The sequence below is a fragment of the Typopeltis vanoorti genome, chromosome 17, assembly GCF_054136105.1.
Source record: "Typopeltis vanoorti isolate ZY-2024b chromosome 17, IOZ_Tvanoo_1.0, whole genome shotgun sequence".
NCBI classification, from domain to species: Eukaryota; Metazoa; Arthropoda; class Arachnida; order Uropygi; family Thelyphonidae; genus Typopeltis; species Typopeltis vanoorti.
In genome coordinates this window covers 16,701,529-16,724,357 of record NC_143565.1, presented here as the reverse complement: position 1 = coordinate 16,724,357, position 22,829 = coordinate 16,701,529, and the positions used below count along the sequence as shown (strand labels likewise).

The following is a 22,829-nucleotide window of genomic DNA, read 5'->3' as shown; positions in this document are numbered from 1 at the left end:
TCTACTCCTGCTGCCTTTCCACATTTCAAGCCTTTGATGGCTTTTTCTACTTCAAGTATGGATATGTATTCCTGACTGCATGCCTGGTCAGTGTTTTTTATCACTGTGCTGTCATCACTGCTTGTTTCATTTAGCAGTTTTTCAAAGTAATTACTCCATACTTCAAGGATATCTTTTTCTCCTGTTTTCATTTCACCTTTATCATCTCTAATTCCTTTTACAGCACTCTTTCCTCCATTCCTAAGCTTCTTCAACAACCTCCAGAATATTTTGCCACCTTCTTGATATTTATTTTCTATATTCTTGCCAAAGTCCTCCCATGACTTTTCTTTAGCTAGTTTTACACACTGTTTAGCTTTCTTACATTTGTCTCTGTATTCTGTAAGAGTAAAAGCTGACTTATTTGCCAGGAACTTTTGATATGCTTTCTTCTTTTCCTTCACTGCCTCTTTAACTTCTTGTGTCCACCAGGGAGTTCTGATTTTTTTATCCTTGCACACAACCTCACCACATGCCTCTCTGGCAGAATCAATCAATGTTTCCTTCAGAGTTTGCCACTGACTCTCCAAGGTTTGATTCCTGTTCTCAAACTCTTTCATTTTCTTTTCAATAATATTTCTGTATTTTAGTCTACAGTTCATATCTGAGAGCTGCTCAACTTTTATTCGCTTTAAAACTTTCTTACATGTTATTCTTTTCAATATGAAATTCAATTTTATCCTGCTCAAGACTAAATAGTGATCACTTCCAATTTCAAATCCTCTGTACACTCTGGTGTCCTGCACCAGGGAGAAAACATCACTATCAACAATAACATAGTCAATGAGACTTTTCTTATTCCTAGCCTCTTGTCTCCATGTGAATTTGTGCACATTTTTATGTTGGAACATGGTGTTAGTAATAACCAGTCCATGTCCTGAGCAGAAATCCAACAGATATTTGCCATTATTATTAGCTTTGCTCTTTTCTCCAAATTTTCCCAAAATATTTTTGTATGTCTCACAATCATTTCCTACTCTACTATTTAGATCCCCAACAAGGACCAACTTTTCCTTTTTCATTGTGTCAGTTGCTTTTTCTAAAGCCTCAAAAAATTCCTCCACTTCTACCTTAGTAGAACCTTCTGTGGGACCATAGGCACAAATAAGTCTCATTGTCCAGTTCCCCATTCTCATATTTGCCCACATTACTCTACTTGAGACTGACTGCCATTCAAGAAGATTAGCCTCGTATTTTGTGTTGAATACTATGGCTACTCCTTCTTTTCCTTGATTGTCATTGCCTGAATATAACATTTTGTATTTATTGCTCCGAAAGATCTCACCAGTTTTGGTCTTTTTTGTTTCAGTCACCCCTATTATGTCGATCTGGTACTTATCTAATTCCTCAGCTAGCTCCATTTCTTTGCCATTCAGGCTTCTTACGTTGATAGTACCGATCTTTAACTCTGGTGATGTTGAGTTGGGGTTTGTTTTCAGATTTGTTCCAGTAGCTGACTTTTCGCTGTTTGCCCTGGTTCCCTGGCGAAAACAACGGGGGCCTTGTTTAACCGGGCGACGCCCCAGCCGGCATGAAATTTTGTCATGTTGTACCATCGTTTTTTATTTTGGTTTAACCAATAAGAATACAATTTGGTCGGCTAAATCTCAAATTGCCAGCCCATCCTCGTTCGTTCAGTATCAAAGTAGATACCCAACAGGGTGCACCACGAGAAGGTGAGGATTGGACATTAGGTCAGAAGCCCTGGTCGGTTCTCCGCATTCCTTTAAAGGCTATGTGGAGGTCTCCTCTCAGTTATACAGCTTTGCCCCTTAAGCATGCTTTAATAATTCCATCCCAGTTTCTTATTTCCTCTTTGGTTTTCCATTTAATTTTTTTTTTGTTCTAAGATATTCATTTGCTATTCTAATTAATATGGTTTGTGAATTAATTCCATTCTATTTCTATATCATTTTCTTTAATTGGTTCTAGTTTTCCATGTATTATTTGTAAAAAAGAGAGAAGATTCTTGGGGATTTTTCTTCACATTAATTTGTAAAATTGTAAGCTATATTGGGGTATTCTTAATTTCCTTTGTAATGATCTAATTCTACTTCTTCCCCCTCTGAATACTGCTATCTAGTATCACGTTAGCTGTTTTTTTTTATTATTAATTTTGACCCTTGAACAATGTGGGGGTTAGGGGGTACCACTCCTGTGCAGTCAAAAATACACATATAACTTTATAGACTCCCAAAAACTTAACTACTAATAGCCTACTGTTGACCGCAAGCCTTACTGATAACATAGACAGTCGATTAACACATATTTTGTATCTTATATGTATTATATACTGTATTCGTACAATAAAGTAATCTAGAGAAAAGAAAATGTTATTAAGAAAATCATAAGGAAGTGAAAATACATTTACATTACTGTACTGTATTTATTGATACCGTAAGTTTATGTTATTTGTCTGTCAGTACCTACATCAGTATTGTCTTATGTGATACAAAACACTGTAGATGTTATACGTATTACTAACACTAGTAATATGTATAACAGTGCGACTGTTATATGTATTACTTATACATATAACAGTCATATGTATACGACATATGTATACGACTGTTATACATATTTCACGTTGTTACTATACTAGTAACAATGTGAAAAAGAAATTCATATTTATAGGTATAAAGATTCATGCATTTATAACAAGGCAGCAGAGGCAGTCGCACTCAGTGTGACTTTATGGAAATGTATTGTAATTTCTCTCCGACTTTTTTGCTTTCTCATTTCTCTAAAAATGTTTCTATACAGTACCAATTCTTCTTCCACCATTTACTTTAATTTTAAGTGGATGCTTGCAACACTTGAGCTCACTGCAATAGCAGGAGGTGGCTACGAAATTAGTACAGTAGTACAGTATGTACTACAGTTAATTTTATGTAGTTATGATTTAATACTGCATCTTTACATTTGTTTACATTTCTCTCAACTACATATGGTGCCGTGTATGATCTATAACTGTTTGTGTGCATAAGTTTTGATAAATTTTAACTTTTTATAATAGATTTGTGTATATTTTATGGTAATAAATGATAAAATAGACTAGCTTCTACATATTTTATGCATTCATGACATACCTAACTTTTCCTTAATTTTTTTTGACATTTGTAAGCTATGCGGTTTGTTTGCGAGTTTTTTCAAATTGTCACAAATCTTGAAAAAAATTTCCAATATAGTTATTGAGAAAATCCGCATATAAGTGGACCCATGCAGTTCAAGCCCATCTGGTTCAAGGGTTAATTGTACTTTTAAAGTTTTTTTATTTCCCAAGTGAATGTATAAGTCTTTATGCTTGAAAAAAGTGTTAATAATTTTTAAATCATTACACATGGAGAAGTCTCTAAGTCTTTATCCATTTTTGTTGCTTGTGGCTTCTTTTCTCTGTCATTGATATTTCCCATTATTAAAAGATAGTCATTCAAGTTTTTTTTTGTAAATCTAAATGAAAGACATCTTTTCTAGTGAATAGATACCAATAATAGCCAGAAAACTACAATTTATTTGTAATCTTTTGCTACAGTATTTATTATGCGGTATAGTTTTCTTAAATGATTTATGAATAAGCATGGGTATTCTACTTTTCTTGTTATTTTAACTCCCCTATAGATGTGCATATTTCTTTAATCTGAGGCTTTTTGATTTTTTCTTTTTCTGTTAACACTGCCAATTTGATATTTCTTTCTGTTAGTTTTGTCTAGTTCTTGGTATTTTTGATGAATTCTTCTGACATTAATTTCAAGTATCAACATTTCATATATCTTTGTTCATTTTGGTTCTTTTTTCTTTGGCTTTCTTCATTGTATCTATTAGCCTGGCGAAGTCATTTTCAAAATGACAGTTCAGATGACAATTGCAGTTCTAATGTTCTGAGACCATAGAGAGAGAGAGATTTATCTAGGTTGGTTACTAGTTATCCTCAGTTTTAAAATTTCTTTATTATATTGTAATTAATGATACAGTTAAAACATAGTTCTATACAATAATAAGGGCATATTCAACAATATGTAATTTTTAATACATAAACTAATCATTCATTCATACATAGAGTGCCATTAAATTATGTACAGGGTGATAAAAATTAAAGCATCCTCGTTTAAGGCCTTGTGGAGCATTACCCAGTGATCCAAATGCTGTGAAACTTATCAGAAATACATCATGCAGAAGCAATATCTTTGGGAAAAAAAAATCCAAAATTCACCACCAGAGATTTGTAAACGTTGTTGCAGGATATGCGAAATACATAGAATTTGCATATCACACAACTTGCCAGATGCCAGGAAAGTTTAAAAAGATGTGCACAGGATTTTTACCTTCATTCTGGTTGTTAATACTGTTCACAGTGGTGATTTTCCAATATGCTTTGCTCATGAAGCTGTACAACCTAAACAATTGCAATGCTGTTGCTGAACTCCAAGAATTTCGTCGCCTAAACAAATGTCAGTGAGGTCCACTATCTCCATGTACTCTGTGATGAATGATTAGTCATTTTGAAGAAACGGGATCATTGGGAGTTAAATGTGGTGGAAGTCGCAAGCCAATCAGTTCATAACAGGTGAATGAAGTTGCTACTGCCGTTGTGGAGCAGGCCGTGAATATCAGCGTTGGTTCCTGTAGTACACATGCTTAAGACACATGGATGTGCCTTATACAACTGTGCAAAATTCTATGGAAGAGTCTCCATTTTTACCCATTCAAGATAACCTTGACACAGGAGTTGCATCTGCACGATTTTGAACTTCAACTGACATTCACTTTAATATTCCTTGCGTGAGTGGAGTTGTACGCTGCATAGCCATGGATGTTTTTGTGGAGAGACAAGGCTCATTTTAACTTGAATGGAGCTGTGAATACCCACAGTTGCTGGGTGTGGGCTATGCAAAACTTGCATGCAATCCAACATTCACCCAAAGTTACTGCCTGGTGTGGATTTGCAGCTTGGTTTATCATTGCACCATTCTTCTTTGAGGACATTTGTCAGTGAAGTCCTGTGACTCCGCTCAGTTACTGCTGAGAGGTATCACAGTATGATAAACAATTTTGTTGTGCCACAGCTACAATAGTACTTGTGTATGAATTCAGTCAGTTTCATGCAGGATGGAGTCCCTATTATTGGTTGATCTGTACAGGAGGTTTTTTAAGAACATTTCAGAGATGCCAGAGTGATCAGCCATGTTTTTCTCACTGCATGGCCACCTTGCTCACATGATTTGATACCTGTGACCCCTGGCTCTAGGGATTTCTCAAAGACAGGGTTTATCAGGATCATCCTGATAACCTGCCAGCACTGAAAGACAGCACAGTGCTGCATGTGTGCAACATCAGTCCTGACCAGCTGTGTTCTGCCATTGAACACACTGTGCAAAGAATGAAGTGTGCATCATACCAGGACGGGCATCACATTGAACAGTACAGCCTGTGAATGCATAATGGAGGTGAATAAAAATGTGTTATTTAGACTTGTCTCTTTTCTCCTTCTGACACACACACACACACACACACACACACACACACACACACACACACACACACAGAAAAATGATTAAATCTACATTCAGTACACCATATAGCATCCCTGGTGATGAATTTTGGAACTACTTTTTCTCAGGTATCACTTCCACATGATGCACATTGTATTCTTGCAAAGTTTTGCAGCATTTGGATCACTAGGTGGTGCTATACAAGCCTTAAACAGGGATACTTTAATTTTGATCATTCTATATTATAAAATACCAAAATGAAAAAGGCTTTTATGAAATTGTTGACTTTGACATTTGACTTTTATTAATTGTATAGTACTGAAAATATTGATCATTCATGAATTTAGCTCAGTAGTTATTTGGACCATTGGTATAGTCCAAACGACCCAATGGTTATTTAGCCTTTTAGCCTCTTAAACACTGTTAAGCCATAACCTGAGTGCTTAGAACTTATTGAACTGGAATTTTTTTTTATAAAAGGCTATTTATGAAGACAGGTACACTCCTTAAAAAAGAATAATAGAAAATGTCAGAATCATATCTATTTTACTTAAATTTCATTGGTTATGTAAAAGTCCTTGACTTGATTAGCAGAACAAATATTTGGCATTTTTGAAGATATGTAATTCAACTTGTATGGCTTAAACAATTGAAGTGCTTGTGCAAATGCCAAAGTTCTGACGTATATAGAATACTTAATTACACTTTTGCAATAACTACAGGATAATAACAAAACTGTGCTGGCCTGGTTGTGGTTAGTGTATCTGCTCTCCAGCCAAAAGGCGGCAGGTTTGAATATCACCATGGTTATGGATGTTTGTGATTGTGAAAATACTAGTGGTGTGGTGGTGGTTGGCTGGTGTAGATGATGCAGTTTGCTGTAGTTGGTGGATTATGTAGTGGAAATGGAAAGTTGTGGAGTAGGTGCTCTCCCTCGATGAGTTTTTGGACTCCTTGGAGGTGTCACATAATAATAATAATAATAATAGGATAATAATGAAATATTAACCACATCTTTAGGAATGTTGAAAAAAAATATGGACAGGGCTTGACGAAACTTGCTTGCAATTTAGACCAGGACCAAAATTGGATCAGTGTCCCAATTTCCCATTGTTCCACGTGGTGAAACAATGGGAAACCTACTGGACTGCCATATTATATGATGCCACATGACTTAAAATCATAATCATCAAGCACTGATGCATTAGTAGCTAAGCTATAGCTCAACATATGGCAGGAGACACTTATCAGTCAAATGTGGCTCCTCTTCTAAAACTTGAGCATTTAATGAGTGTATTACTGTATGTTAAAATGATTTAAGTGTGAGCGATGAATATAAATAGTACAGTAGTGGCATGCGAAAGAGTGCAATATCTTAATATTTTCTGTTTTTTAGGTTTAGTAGTTTTAACAACTATGTGTGGCTATGCAATGGCTCCAGCTCCATTTGATCCAAAGATATTTTTGATAACCACGGTTGGTACAGGCCTGACATCTTGTGCTGCAAATTCCGTTAATCAGGTATGAATGAATATAATTGACAGCTTTAAAATTTTTTTTTGCGTATGAATGCTATTGAATTAAGTATATTTTAATGTTACTAGGAACTGGGATTTTTCATACTACATGCAAACAAATTGGCCTGAGAACAAATAAATTAACAGACAAAAATACTAATAGTAGATGGTATAGTGTGTGATGGATAGTGGCATAAGGCATGTGGAAGAGGAACAAGATCGAGAATCAGGTAGAGTAGACAGTGAGGTTGGGTTGTTTAGAGTGTCCTCTACCATTAAGACCTCCTGTAGGTGTCACTTAATGATAATGATGATAATTTTTGCAAATTATTTCATGAAATATAGCATTTTATGTATAGGATGGTCTTTAAATCAACAAAAATATCATCAATGAAATCCTTTATAAAACTGCTGCATCTAAAAATGCAAATAATATAAATAACAATAAAACTATTCCACACATTAAAGGTTTATCAGATAAAATAAATAAAATGCTACACTATTACAATCTTAATGCTACTTTTAAACCACTTATAAAATTAAAAAAAAAACCCCGTTCAACTCCTCCAAGGAGTCTTTCATCTTGGCTACCTTGAGACATACTAAATCCATTGCACTGTAATGTACTTTATACTGGGTGAAACTGGACGCACAATTCATCTTGAAAAAAGAACACAAACGACACATAAAATTTAACAGTTTTGATAAATTAGTCCATTTGGATCACACTCTTAAAAATCTATACCAAATATTTTAATAATTTTGGTAAATCAGGCTTCTCAGATCATGTTCTTAACAATCTATGCCAAATTGATTGGAAAGGTACCTGTTCTTGACAACATAAAAAAAACCTTTGGCCAATGTGATGGTACACGAGTAAGTGAGTGTGCACATGGCAAGGTGGGTGGTGGGAAGGTGGGGATGCAGAAGCTATGCCTGCCCGCCACAACACATTAGTTACACTTCCAGCACTCATCTATGAGTACTGTTCAACATATTGTTGTGCGAGTCCATTGACAGTGCTTGTTATTGTTGAACTCTTTATCAAGTGCTTAGAAATGTCACATAAAAAACGTAAATATGAAGAGGAACACAGAAGTTTTAGGTCGGAGTGGGAAGAGGAGTTTCTTTTTGTGAAATGACAAAGTAAACCAATGTGTGTCATATGCCAAATGACACTTGCGCAATTCTAAGCCAGCAAGCTCAAGCATCATTATGATATGCATCATAGTAATTTTAGTAAAGAATTTCCTCTTGGCTCTGATCTGAGACAAACTAAACTTTCAACTTTGAAAGAACAACTGCATGGCCAGAGTAAATTGATGTCCATGTTTACTAAAGAGGCTGATGTTACTACTGAGGTGTTTTATTTTAGCGTTTAGTATTTCATAGGCAAAATGTCCATACACAGAAGGAGAATTTGTCAAGAAGAATATAGCACAAATGATTTCAGTTTTACTCAGATTATAAAAAAACTACTCAAACTGATTGAAGAGATGTCAGTCTCCAGGCATACAATTGAAAGGAGAATTTCTATTATCAGTGCTGATATTGGAAATAACTTACCCCATAACTTGAAAGACTGTTCTGCATTTAGTCTAGCTTTGGATGAATCTACAGATATTCAGGACAACTAGCTACGTTTGTCCACTTTGTATTTCACGACCTGGACATCAAGAAAGAGCTATTGGACTTGATAGCATTGTGCAACATGTGGCTCTGACATCAAAGAAGCTGTTGATGTTGCACATACAAAAGCTTCAGTGTTGCGTGAAAATATCATCAGCATTGCAATTGATGGTGCTCCAGCTATGAGGGGGGAAAACTAAAGTGCTCATGGGGCTCCTTGAGAATGATGAATCATATCCTGCTTTCCTACCTGTACATTGCATTATTCACAGGGAACATCTAGTTGCCAAATGTTTTAAATTTGAACACGTAATGGAAGTAGTTCTAAGAACTATCAGTTTTATTTTTTCAAGTGCTAAAACACACCAACAATTCAAAAGCTTTCTCAATGAATTGAATTCTGACGAGATTCCTAATGAAGTATCATGGTTTTGCTTAGTAAGGTGGCTCTCAGTTAGCAATGTATTAAACAAGTTTTTTTTGTTGTTAGACCTAATCAGTTTCTTAGAGAGGAGAAATTTTTCCCTCATCTTGAAAACGCCTAGTGGTTATTAGACATGGCATTTTTCACTGATGTTTTCCAGTATCTACGAATATTAAACGTTTCTCTTCAAGGGAAAGAAAAACTAATAACCAAGCTCTTGCACACACTATGCTAAGCTTCCAAAGCAAACTACAACTTTTCCAGAGAGACATGGAAATTAAAATTTTCAATCACTTTGTTTGTCTGAAGAAAATACTGACAAATTCGCCAGGAGTGGAATTAGATATGGAATCTTATGTTAGCAAATTAAATGATCTGGCTGAAGAACTCAACAATCGATTTTTCAATCTTCGAGAACTTAAACCAACATTCGCTCATGAGGAAAGGATTTTGTGGAAAATCCTTTCCTCATGAGCGTGGTTGTCTTATTTTAAAACCAATTGTTGATGGGTCTCACAGCTGCAGAACTGGAGCTTTTGGAACTTCAAGAGGACAAAGGACTGAAGCTAGTGAAGCAAATTAGATGTTCCGTATTTGAGTTTTGAATGCAAGTTCTGGACCAGTGGTATCCACCACTTAAGCAATGCGCCAGAAAACTGATCTCCATTTTTGGGACTGCATACTCCTCTAAAGTGCTATATTCAACTCTTGTATTAAATTTAAATATAGATCTGTTTTGACTGATTACACACCTAATTTTAAAGAGCTTACTAAGAAAATGGAATCTAGGAAGGCCTCTACTAGTAAATAAGTAACTAAAAGTATCATGTTTCGACTTTAAAATTATTCCAATTTTTCAAAGTAAACACTGTTGCAGTAATTTTTATTAACTCTGTTTTTCTCTCCCTCTTCTCTCTTTTTATTTTGTAGAGCAGTTTTTTTTCTGGTAGTACAGTGAAGAGATGCATAGCTTGCGAACCACGTTATGATCATCCCTGTTATATACAATAGCAATCAAATTAATCCAAACAAGCAAGTTTTGGTTTAAGTTCACTGTTTTGGTTGAGTGCTGCGTGTTTTAACTGTCTATCTCTACAACGTTTATTAATAGTATTGTGCATTTTTAATAGTGTAAACAAGTTGATATTTGTAGTGTTTTATTGATTTTGTGTAGCTATAAAATGGATGCATTTCCAAGAAAGCATTCAAAAATACTTACTCCTCTTTCGAGTCATCCATGACTTGAAGACAAATCGCCAATGAGTCTGGTGTTGGTTTGGATATTGTTAATGCGATTTTAAAGAGGTTTAGGGAGACAGGTGTCTTTTCTCCTGATAGAAAAGGAAAATGTGGGCAAAAAAGGAAAACTATACTTACCTAAGATCATTTACTAGTTAGGAAATGCAAAATGAATCCAAGATTGTCTGACTTAAATAAGATGGCAGCTAGTGGGATTAATGCTTCTTACATGACAGTCCATCAAAAATTGTTGGAAGCAGGGATGACTGCTCACAGACCAAAAAAAAGAAACAACTGTTGACAAAGGTTGAAAAAGAGGGCTTCAGTTGGAAAAAGTGTACAAAGATTGGACTGTTGAGAACTGGAAAGTCATATTCTGAGATGAAAGCCAGTTCTTTGTCTAAGGAGAGTGAGTACCCTATGTTCACAAATCAGTGGCTGAGAAGACTTCTCCTGCTCACCTTCAGCAAGCTCCTAAACACTTAACTAAAAAAAGTTCTGGGGTTGTTTTACACATGACAGTCCAGGATCACCTGCACCTTTTGACATTATAATGAAAAGTGACTAATACATAAAAATATTGGCGAAAAGAGTGGTTCCACAGATGCTGAAAGACAAAGAACTCGTATTCCAACAGAATCTTACTCCATACCACACTTCGAAAAAAAGTGAAAGAATTCTTCAAAAATCACAATATTATTATTATTATTATTAGACACTTCCAGGGAGTCCAAAGACTCATTGAGGGAGGGCACCTGCTTTACAACTCTGTCTCTGCCACTCAATCCACTAACTGACCCCAACTACACCAATGCCATCTATCACTGACCTCCACCACTAGTATTTCCAAAGACAATCGCAAACATCCATGCCCATGGCGGGAGTCGAACCCGCATCCTTTTGGCTGGAGAGCAGATACACTAACCACTCAGCCTGCCAGGCTGGCTATATCCATTTGCTTCAGTGGCTAACTCTCCTGACTTTTACCCAATAGAAAATTTTGTGGGCTATAGTGAAAAAGAGACTTGGAAAATTGAATTAATAAACTTATTAGGAACAGAAGAGCACATATAAATTATCTGGTAAAGTTGAAATTTAATTTTTGTACTTATTTTCTTGAAAAATTAAAATTTTTCTTTAAAATGGGTGTTCGGATTAATTTTTTTGCTACTGTATGTACAATTTCTCATAACAGCACTACATGAATAACTTGACTAAGTTAACACAACCTCATTATACACATAACATGTACTTCACCAGTAAGTATCATATTTCTATCAAATATGTTATCTTATCTCCACAAGGCATCTACAGTCCTGTTTTTAGAACTACACAAATAAATTGAGGCAATAAGTACACATAACAAATGGGAAGTTTAGTTTCTTCCATGGGCTGACTTTGAAAAAAGTCTCACGAGTTCTCCTTCATGCAGTTTATCTTAAATAATACTGTCACTTACACACTATGTAAAATACATGTCACTATGGATTTGCACAGCTTTATGCTACACAAAATATACCAAAATATGTTGCTGTATGTATGTATGAATGTTTCATTACTTATTGGTCAATAGCAGTGGCTTCCATCATCTCTCTCCCTACTGCTGACTTCTCCTCATTGCGCTTTCTTGCTTCCTCTTCTTTAACATTTTCCTCACATTACGTTCTAGCTTTTTCCCCCTCTTTTCTCTTTATTTCAGAGTCCCATCTTGTCCTTTTAACATATATTTCTTTCTCTACTTAGATGGCACTGTGTTGTTTACCCATTTTAATATTGGTTGAATCCAATTCGTTTGTAATAGGGCTTTATGGATGGGTTCTAGTACACAGCATATTTCCTTTTGGGTATGTATGTATATATATATATATATATATATATTTCTGTACATTATGGGATTGGTCACATGCAAACTTTGTTTTGTTATGCTTGAATAAAGGATTAAAACAAGAATATAATTTCTTGTCTAGCAGAAATAGTATAACTTGGTTTGTGACCAATTGTAAACACTTTCCACAACTATCTTATAGGTATGGAAACAATTTCCCATTTCACTTTAAATTCACTAAGCCTTGGTTCTTAGTGAAGTATAACAAGACTGTTTAAGTAAATAATGAAGCATATTGAATCTATGGTGGGAAATTGCCGCTAGAGGGATTTGTAGTGTGTAGTGTTCGTGAAAGCTCCAGATAAGATAAGCGTTATTTTCAGTTATCATTGATAAATTTACTTAATATTGCGTAGTTTTGTTTGCCTTGCGTATTTTAGTGCATCTGTTTGTGTGTTTTTGGTGTTTATAATTTATAATTTGATAAAATACGTTACTAGTAAGTATGGCTCCAGTACGAAGGAAAATGGCAGCCAGTAATGATGGCTCGCCATCTTCTTTCAAGAACGGTAATGTAAAGGAGATGATTCAGTGTACTATCTGCGAAATGTACGCTTTGCGGAGCGCGGTCAGAATGTGGTTAGATGATAATAAAGGAGTGAAAGTGTGTAGAAAATGTACGGAGAATGAGGAATTGAAGTGTATATCGGACCGTTAGTGTGATATTTTTGTCAAACTTCAGAATGAAGAAAATAGGGATATGACAAGAAACGGCGAGGTTGTACCAGAGAATTGTGAGAGTGTGAATGATAGTATTAATGGTTTTACAGAGAATAAAAAAGATGAGATAGATGCAATGAGTGAGATCGCGTTATTGAATGGTGTGATACAAAGGGCAAAACAGCAGCTAGAGCGTATGAGCAAAAGTCGACTGAATGAACCAACCAATAATAAAAAGTATGACAGGAAAAATAGGCGTATGAGTATGAACATGAACAAAATGAAGGATAGAGTGCTGTATGGAGACTCGTTAGTACGAGGTGTGTTAGTAGAGGATTTGACAAAATCGTACTAACCTGGTGCGACCATAAAGGATGTAACTGAGTCTATTAGAGAGCAAAAGGAAAGGGTGAAAGAAATGATTGTTGTGGCAGGTACGAATGATTTGAAAGTAGATAAAATGGAAATGAGAGAAGACCTGAATGAATTGTTTGAGGTAGCAAAAGAAAAGAGTGAGAGAGTTAGAATGATTAGTCTTTTGCCACGGTATGACAGTGAAACGTTTAAAAGGAGGGCCATAATTGCGAATGACTTTATGCGTGGGTTATGTATGACGAGTGGTGTGGAATTTGTGGATGTGTGGAGTGAGTTCGATGGGCAAAAGGATCTATATAAAATGGATGGCTTGCATTTGAATGGTTACGGTGTAAGGAGACTTGAGAAAGTGTTGCTGAATGTGATGGATGTGCAAATTCATGTAAACTAGATTTATTAGGGGGGGGTAGATATACAGTCCTTAGGGAGGCAGTTGAATGTATGAATGAATATAATATGCCTGAGCGAACAAGGACAACAAATCAGAGTGGGATAGTTAATATAAGGCATCAAGGTAGGGTTGGGGCTAATGGGGATATTAAATTCATGTACACTAATGCTAGGAGTATTAGGAACAAGAAGGAAGAGTTTTTGGCCATGGTTGGCACTTCCAGACCACACGTTATTGGTATTAGTGAATCATGGCTGACTGTAGATGATATAGCTAGTGGGATTGAATGTGATGGGTATAGTGTGTTCAGGAATGACAGGGAGAATAAAATGGGAGGAGGAGTATTGTTGATGATAGCTGATGAGCTACAGCCAAGGAGAATAGAAGTTGAATTGCGGGATAGAGAAAAGAGCACATTTGAGGCCATTTGGTGTGAGATTGTGGCTAGCAAAAGTAAATATACAATTGGGTGCTGCTATAGACCAGGTGATGGAAAAGATAGTGGTGACAGTGTGCACAAGCAAATAGAAGAAATGAGTGGAAGGAGGGTAATTATTATGGGAGATTTCAACTATGGTCGCATTGATTGGAGTGAGGAGAGGACACAGGGGAGGAAGGAATTGGATTTTATGCGGTTATTAAGGGATAACTATCTGCGACAGCATGTAATGGAAAATACTAGGGGTCAGAGAGTGCTTGACCTAGTAATTACATCTGAGGATTTGGCTGTAACAAATATGATCACATTGCCACCAATTGGTGAGAGTGATCATAGGGTCTTGACTTGGGAGGTGGCTAAAGGTGTGGAATTTTCAATTAAGACAGGGTACATGTGGAATTATCGGGCTGGAAAGTATGACAAGCTTAGGAGTTTGATTGGTTCAGTGCCAAGGCATGTACAACTGCAATGACTAGAAGTTGATAGTGCATGGGAGGCAGTTAAGAAGTGTTTGCATAAAGCAATGGCTGACTGTATACCTAGAGTCTGAATAATAAATCAAGTAGGGGTTAAATGGATGAATAACACCATTAAGCTTGAGCTGCAAAAAAAGAAACAACTATGGAGGGAATTTAAAGAGAAAGGTGACTGGCAGGCACATGAACGGTATAAAGCACTGGCCAGAAGGGTAAAGAGTGTGGTAAGAAAAGCAAAAAAGATTACAAAAGAACATTGGCCATGCAGGCTAAAGAGAATCCTAAACAGTTTTTTAGATACATAGCAAGTAAAAGGATGGTAGGGAGGTAACTGAATCAGTTGATATAGTTGAGTTACTGAGTGAGCACTTTGCAATTATATATCATCCAGGTGGTGACATTGCAGAAACTAATAAACCAGTAGATTATACAGGAATTGTGGTGAATGAAGTGGAGGTGAGTAGTCTATTGCATAACCTCAATGTCAATACATCCGTGGGATTGGATGGTATACAAGCTCGTGTCATACGAGAAGCAGCTAAAGAATTATCAGTACCCTTGACCATTTTGTTTAATTTGAGTCTCGGGTCTGGGTTAGTCCCGAGGGGGTGGAAAGAGGGGAAAATAGTTCCACTGCATAAAGGTGGTTCCAAGACTGCTGTTGTAAATTACCGACCGATTAGCATATCAGGAATCATTCTTAAGGTCTTAGAGAACTTAGTCAAGAAAAGAATACAGGATTGGATAGATGAAAATGGGATATTGTATGGGGGACAACATGGTTTTGTGAAGGGTAGATCATGCCTCAGTAACTTGCTCACGTTTTATAACACAGTGATGGCTGAACTGGATAGGGGTAATGGGTTTACAGTGATACTACTGGACCTTGCCAAGGCCTTTGACAGGATACCACATGGAACCCTAATCAGTAAACTGGAGCAGATGGGGATAGATATAGGGTTGGTGAGATGGATAGGAAGGTGGTTGAAGGAGAGATACCAGAGAGTGGTTTATGCAGGGGTGGAGTCTAAAAGACGGCTTGTGACTAGTGGTGTGCCGCAGGGCTCTGTTCTTGGACCACTGCTTTTCAATTTGTTCATCAATGATATAGGAAAGGATTTGAGAGGAAGTGTTCACTTGTTTGCTGATGATGCAAAGTTGGGTAGAGCAATTGTGAGTGCACAGGATGTCAAAATTTTACAGGATGATTTGGATAGTTTGGAGGACTGGGCTAGGAAAAATGGATGTCAATTTAATGTGGCAAAGTGTAAGGTTATGCACTTTGGGGTGAAAAGAATAGCAGCAGTATATCGCATTGGTGGAACCGTACTCCAGAAGATTGATGAGGCCAGGGATTTGGGAGTGTTGGTGGATAGGGAGATGAAGTTTAGGGGGCACATTGCAAAAGTGGCTAAATCAGTTCATCAAATCACTTGACTTCTGAAAAATACTTTAACATGCAGAGACAAACAAGTTGTTGTTCCTCTGCATCGAGCCTCGATAAGACCCCATCTGGACTACTGTGCCCAGTTATGGGCACCAGGGTTTCTTCGTGATGGGGAGGAAGTGGAGAGGATCCAGAGACGAGTGACCAAGATGATAGGAGGTCTGTGGAATGAACCTTATGAGAATAGGTTGAAGATTTGTGGGTTGCAGAGATTGGACGATAGGCGAAGGAGGGGTGATATGATTGAGACATTCAAATTACTGAAGGGTTCTATAAGATTGATCCAGAAGATATTTTTGAAAATATGACTGGTGGTGAGAGGACTAGGGGCCATGCATGGAAGCTGGGCAAGAGTGTGGTTGACAATTGAGTTAGAGCTAGGTTTTTTACTTGGAGAGTGGTGAATGAGGGAATAAGCTTTCAGAGTCTGTTGTGGGTGCGTGCTACAACCGTGAATGAGTTCAAGGCAAGGTATGATAGATACTGTGTCAATGTCGAATAGTTGTTCTTGACATGATGTTAGGGCTTCCCTCGATGAGTCTGTCGACTCCTTGGAGTTGCCCGGAACAATAATAATAATAATACTGCATTTATCAAAATCTACAGCTTTCTTTTTTGCCTATATTACAACTAAAAAATAGAATAAAATTATTAGCACATCCAAAACTTATTTTGAATGATCTGAGAGTAGAAAACTTGCATATGTCATGGTGGTGGTGGTCATACTTCCATTTAGATGGTAGATGAATTTCGTCACTTTGTGTGAGACTTCAAGGTACAGTAATACCTTGATTAACGTTCAGGATGCGTTCTTAGAAGACAAAGCATTAATTGAGTCATTTTAACACTCGTTTGTTAATAGTAAATAGGGATAAAGGAACATGCGACCAAGAATAAACAAGTTTTACTTTAATTAAGTTATTTTTATATTAACTTTCCTTTCATGGCTCGGTGTTTTGGAATGATACACAAACAGCGGTTTTAATTTGAAATCACCATTGGCATTGCAACCCAGAAGAAGGATTAAAGTCTTCTGCAGCTTTGAATCCTGGTGCTCGCTTTTGTTCATGCGATATAAATGTATGCTTTGCCATTCTCTTCCAGAAAAGTCCCGTTTCATCAACATTAAAAAGTAGCTCGGGAGGATAATTTCCTCCTTCAATTATGGCTCTTAAAGGTGATGGAAAGGTGGAAGCAACTTCAGTGCCGCTTCTCCGGCGATTTGGATGTTGTAGAGGTTTTTTTTTTTTTTTTTTTAAATCTATCGAACCAACCTCTGCTAGCTACAAAGTTTTCACGCATATCCTCCCTTTGTTTTTCAATATGATTAAAAATACTTCTGACCTTTTTCCATAGTTATTGCCTGACTTAATGGCATGTTGTTTCTCCATTTCCTCTTAAACATTGCTTCTGGTTTTCTTAGACAGGCTTATATGTTGGTTATACATTATTAAAACACTTAAGGAATTGAACAACGTAGTTAAGAATATAAATTAAATTATACTTTAATAAATATTTCCGATATTTCGGCAATGTCACGTTGCCATTTTCTAAAGGAACTTACAAAAAAGGCACATGCACGTAGGCACTACAACACAGTAACTGAGGTGTTAGTAACAGTAGCTCAGTTACTGCGTTGCAGTGCCTACTTGCATGTGCATTTTTTGTAAGTTCCTTTAGAAAATGGCAACGTGACGTTGCCGAAATATCGGAAATATTTATTGAAGTATAATTTAATTTATATTCTTAACTACGTTGTTCAATTCCTTAAGTGTTTTAATAATACATTGCTTCTGGATCGGGTTACCTTTGTTGCGGAAGACATTGTGGTTGCTGAACACTTAATTTTGTCCTTGTTTTTAAAATCATTTGTATAGTAGAAGTACACAAATTTGAAATGGCTCCAATGTCAGCTTGATGTTCACCTCTTTTCTAATCGCCTCAGCACCTGCATTTTAATGCTGAACGAAATGCTTTTTTGTACCTTTTGTTTTGTTTTAACCTTTCTTCGCTGATTGGTTTGGGAATAATTATATTATATACGAATCAAAAGAAATACAGCGATGAATTGAATCAGCATAAATTTAGTACTTTTTTTTTAGGCTTCTAGTAGAACTGCGTTATATCGAATCATGGAATATTTAGCTTTTTTAGAGTTTGGAAAAAACTGCATTATAGTGAATCAACGTTAAATGGGGTCTTACTCAAATTCAGGCATATTAGAGGGAATCCTGAATTATCTTGATATTCTAGGCTTGGTCTCTAAAACAGGATTTCTGGATGTCAAACCTTTAGTCCACCAATGGTGCAAATACTAATGTTCTATAGTTTGGCAGACATTTGAGTGGGATATTCACATAAAGAAAAACAAGGCATTATTTCCTTGCCAAACTATTAGTTGAAACTGTTGTATCCTACTTATCCAAATAGTTCTGGTGCATCATTATCCATAGAAAAGTCAGTCTTCTGAAATTTATACTTTTCCCCACAATTCTTGCATTGATGATCTCTAAGTGTTCTCCTACAATACCAGACACAATTCAATGCTTCCTTTTATTTCTTGCTAAAAAGAAATTACAAGAATCTTCCCAAGTCTGGATGACACAATCTTATTTTCTTGCATAATGATTTTTTTTGATATATCTACATTTTCTGTTACATTTCATAGTTTGAACTATCAAACAGATCTCCCATTTGGTGGATTTATTCATTTAGATTTGGGAGATTCACAGAACAAAAATATTTAGTAGATAGCTTATGCAACTCTTTCTGTTTGTGTGTGTGTGTATTTTTTTAATTTTTACAATCTTAATTTGAAAGCCAAACAAATAACTATTTGCATAATGTATAATATTGTTTTTGCTGATGTAGTTCTTGGAAATTCCCTATGATGCTCAGATGGCCAGGACAAAAAATCGTGTTCTAGTGAAAGGTTACTTAACGTAAGTAATAATTCTTCTAAGAGATAATTATACTAGAGAGTTTAGGAAAACTTGCTTAAGCTTCTTATCAGTTAAATATGCAATAGATGCTAAAATTAATCTTTAAGGATAGAGGAATAGTTTATTATAGTGCAGGGTTTGCTCTAGTTTAGTAAAAAGATTGATCCTCTTTCCCCATACCCCATTTTCATGAAACAGAAGAATTAACAGAAAACAGAATAGAAGAAATAGTGAGTAATCATACATTGACAACAGAATATTGTTTATGTATGGTAAGAACCATACATAAACAAAGGAAATCCCAAGAAAATAGAATGAAGGAAATCGAGAGAAGCAACAAAAGCAACATTCTTTCTTATATATCTTTCATTACTGTTTTCATTTGTACTTTTTTTCATGTTTGTTTGCCATGCTTTATATGTGGTTCATACCAATTCTTGTGTTTTGTCATCAATGTATGATTTCCTTTCTGTTTCAATGCCATTTGCTTTGTTTACTGCATAAAATTTATTTGAGTTTTGTTTTAATACAACATGAATAAATTTTTTATATAACATTTCCCCTCAACAGCTGTATTTTGTGATGTCATTTGTGAGAAATCCTGTGGGAAGTGCTGCATTCATGTTTTGTATTAAAATTAGAAAATAAAATAAAAAAAATTAGTACTATATTACTGAAAAAGAGTGTAGTTTCTCTATTCGGCTTGGAAATAATGTTGGATTCAATATTCAATTAATTTGAATAATTAGTACCATATGTGTGGTATACATACTATACAAGAGGTTGACTGGTCAAACCAACCTTTCATGTACTGGTCAAAAAAAAAAATCATCATCATCAACAAATTCCTGCCATGTACCCCAAAGGGGGTGTACAGGATATGACAGTACTACATGAAAAAATTACATCATTACTAACTTCCTATCTACAATTTTCCTCCAAATCAGTCTGTTACTTGTCAAGACTCCAACATTATCAGATCTTATATTTCTATCGTCTAAGGCACTTTGTACTGTATCAATCCACCTATATCTTGGTCTTCCTCTGGGTTGTTTTGCTGCCAACCTGGCAGAGAACACTTGTTTTGCTAATCTTTCTTCGCCCATTCTGTTTAAGTGACCATACCACCTGAGATTAGCTCTACTAACGCATTCTTGGATGCTGACAATGTCACGTTCTTTCCTAATATCCTCATTTTTAATATGATATTGCCATTGATGCCATCTGTTCATGCCTATAATCTTTCTCAGGACTCTCATATCTGCGGTCTCTAGTCTTTGGTCAAGTGTTTTACTTCTGACCCAGCTCTCAGATCCATAAGTTAAAACTGGTTTGAACACTGTCTTGTATACACCTAATTTAGTGTTCCGACTAATTTCTCTTTTATTCCCTATCAATTTATTCAGTTGACTTCCCACCATACCAACTTTGCTGATTCTGTTGTCTATTTCTATATTTAATTTACCATCTTCACTAAAAATCGTGCCTAAGTAGCTGAAATATTTTACTTGTTCCACAGGTTTTCCATTCACAACACAGTTGACATTTTCAATGATTCTGCCTATTTTCATTGTCTTTGTCTTTTTATTGCTGACCTTCATATCATATCTATTACAACAGTTATTCAATTTAGTCAGAGAATCTTGCAGACTTGTAGCAGATTTATTTAGAAGTATAATATCATCTGCATAAAGCAAAGAGCTGACATTAACATCTCCAATTTTGATATCATGTTTAATACCACTTTCCTTCATAATGTGATCCATGTAGATAATGAATAACAGAGGGGATAATGTACATCCTTGTCTCACAGCAGATTTAACATTAAACCATCTTCCAGTACTTCCTTCAATTCTAACTGCTAACTTACAACTCAAATAAAGACTAAATATTGCTTGATATAATGCTCCATTGACACCATATAACTGTAGCATATTGAATAGCTTCTCTCTTGGCGTCATATGCCTTTTCCAAATTGACAAAACTTAAATACAGATCTTTGTTATATTCCCATGCTTTCTCGACTATTTGTCGTAAAGTGAAGATCTGATCCTGACAGCCCCTATTTGGCCTGAATCCAGCTTGTTCTTCACCCAGCTTTTCTTCCACAATTCTTCTCAACTGTTTCTCAAGTATACTTGCATAGATCTTGCCAGAAACACTCAGTAGGGAAATACCTCTGTAATTCTCACATTCAGTTTTATTTCCCTTTTTATATATGGGTACTATGAGAGCTCTACTCCAATCATCGGGAATTCGTCCCTCTGTTCAGGCTTTCTGAACTTTGCAGTGCAGTCACTGTAAGACTTTTATACCACCATACTTCAGCATTCCTGGTCAAATATCATCTACACCTGCTGCCTTTCCACATTTCAAGCTTTTGATGGCTTTTTCTACTTCAAGTATGGATATGAATTCCTGACTGCATGCATGCTGAGTGTTTTTTACCACTGTGCTGTCATCACTGCTTGTTTCATTTAGCAGTTTTATCAAAGTAATTACTCCATACTTCAAGGATATCTTTTTCTCCCATTTTCATGTCACCTTTATTATCTCTAACTCCTTTTACAGCACTCTTTCCTCCACTCCTAAGCTTCTTCAACAATCTCCAGAATATTTTGCCACCTTCTTGATATTTATTTTCTATATTCTTGCCAAAGTCCTCCCATGACTTTTGTTTAGCTAGTTTTACACAGTGTTTAGCATTCTTGCATTTTTTCTGTATTCTCTAAGAGCACAAGCTGACTTATTTTGCCAGGAACTTTTGATATGCTTTCTTCTTTTCCTTCGCTGACTCTTTAACTTCCTGTGTCCACCATGGAGTTCTAATTTTTCTATCCTTGCAGACAACTTCACCACATGCCTCTCTAGCTGACTCAATGAGGGTTTTCTTCAAAGCTTGCCACTGTATCTCCAAGGTTTGATTCTTGTTCTCAAACGCTTTCATTTTTTTTTCAATAAACTTTGTGTATTTTAGTCTACAGTTCACATCTGAGAGCTGCTCAACTTTTATTCGCTTTAAAACTTTCTTACATGTTATTCTTTTCAATATGAAATTCAATTTTATCCTGCTCAAGACTAAATAGTGATCACTTCCAATTTCAAATCCTCTGTACACTCTGGTGTCCTGCACCGGGGAGAAAACATCACTATCAACAATAACATTGTCAATGAGACTTTTCTTATTCCTAGCCTCTTCTCTCCATGTGAATTTGTGCACATTTTTTTGTTGGAACATGGTGTTAGTAATAACCAGTCCATGTCCTGTGCAGAAATCAAACAAATATTTGCCATTATTGTTAGCTTTGCTCTTTTCTCTAAATTTTCCCAATATATTTCTGTATGTCTCACAATCATTTCCTACTCTGCTATTTAGATCCCCAACAAGGACCAACTTTTCCTTTTTCATTGTGTCAGTTGCTTTTTCTAAAGCCTCAAAAAATTCCTCGACTTCTATCTTAGTAGAACCTTCTGTGGGACCATAAGCACAAATAAGTCTCATTGTCCAGTTCCCCATTCTCATATTTGCCCACATTACTCTACTTGAGACTGACTGCCATTCAAGAAGATTAGCCTCGTATTTTGTGTTGAATACTATGGCTAATCCTTGTTTTCCATGATTGTCATTGCCTGAATATAATATTTTGTATTTATAAAAGAAAAAACAAAAATAATGGCATTCAAAGGAGAAAACCCAATAAGAAGTAAAATAGTGATAGATAATAAAATACTAGAACAAGTAAACACTTTCAGATACTTGGGATGTGATCTATCATACGAAGAAGAAAAAGACATAGACACTAAAATATCAAACTTTGTCAAAGTAAATGGCATAATAAACAGTATATTTAAGCAATCCCTGGTACAAAAACACACT

At 35.9% G+C, this 22,829-nt stretch overlaps 1 protein-coding gene across 1 annotated transcript in view; it reads left to right on the top strand.

The window, feature by feature from the left end:
- The window catches only part of Cox10 (Cytochrome c oxidase assembly factor 10), a 73,043-nt gene that overhangs the window by 36,664 nt on the left and 13,550 nt on the right, over positions 1-22,829 (top strand). The window contains exons 4-5 of the mRNA XM_090407300.1: positions 6,925-7,049; positions 18,882-18,952. Coding sequence (XP_090263426.1) covers positions 6,925-7,049; positions 18,882-18,952 — 196 coding nt within the window. The remainder of the gene's footprint in view (positions 1-6,924; positions 7,050-18,881; positions 18,953-22,829) is intronic.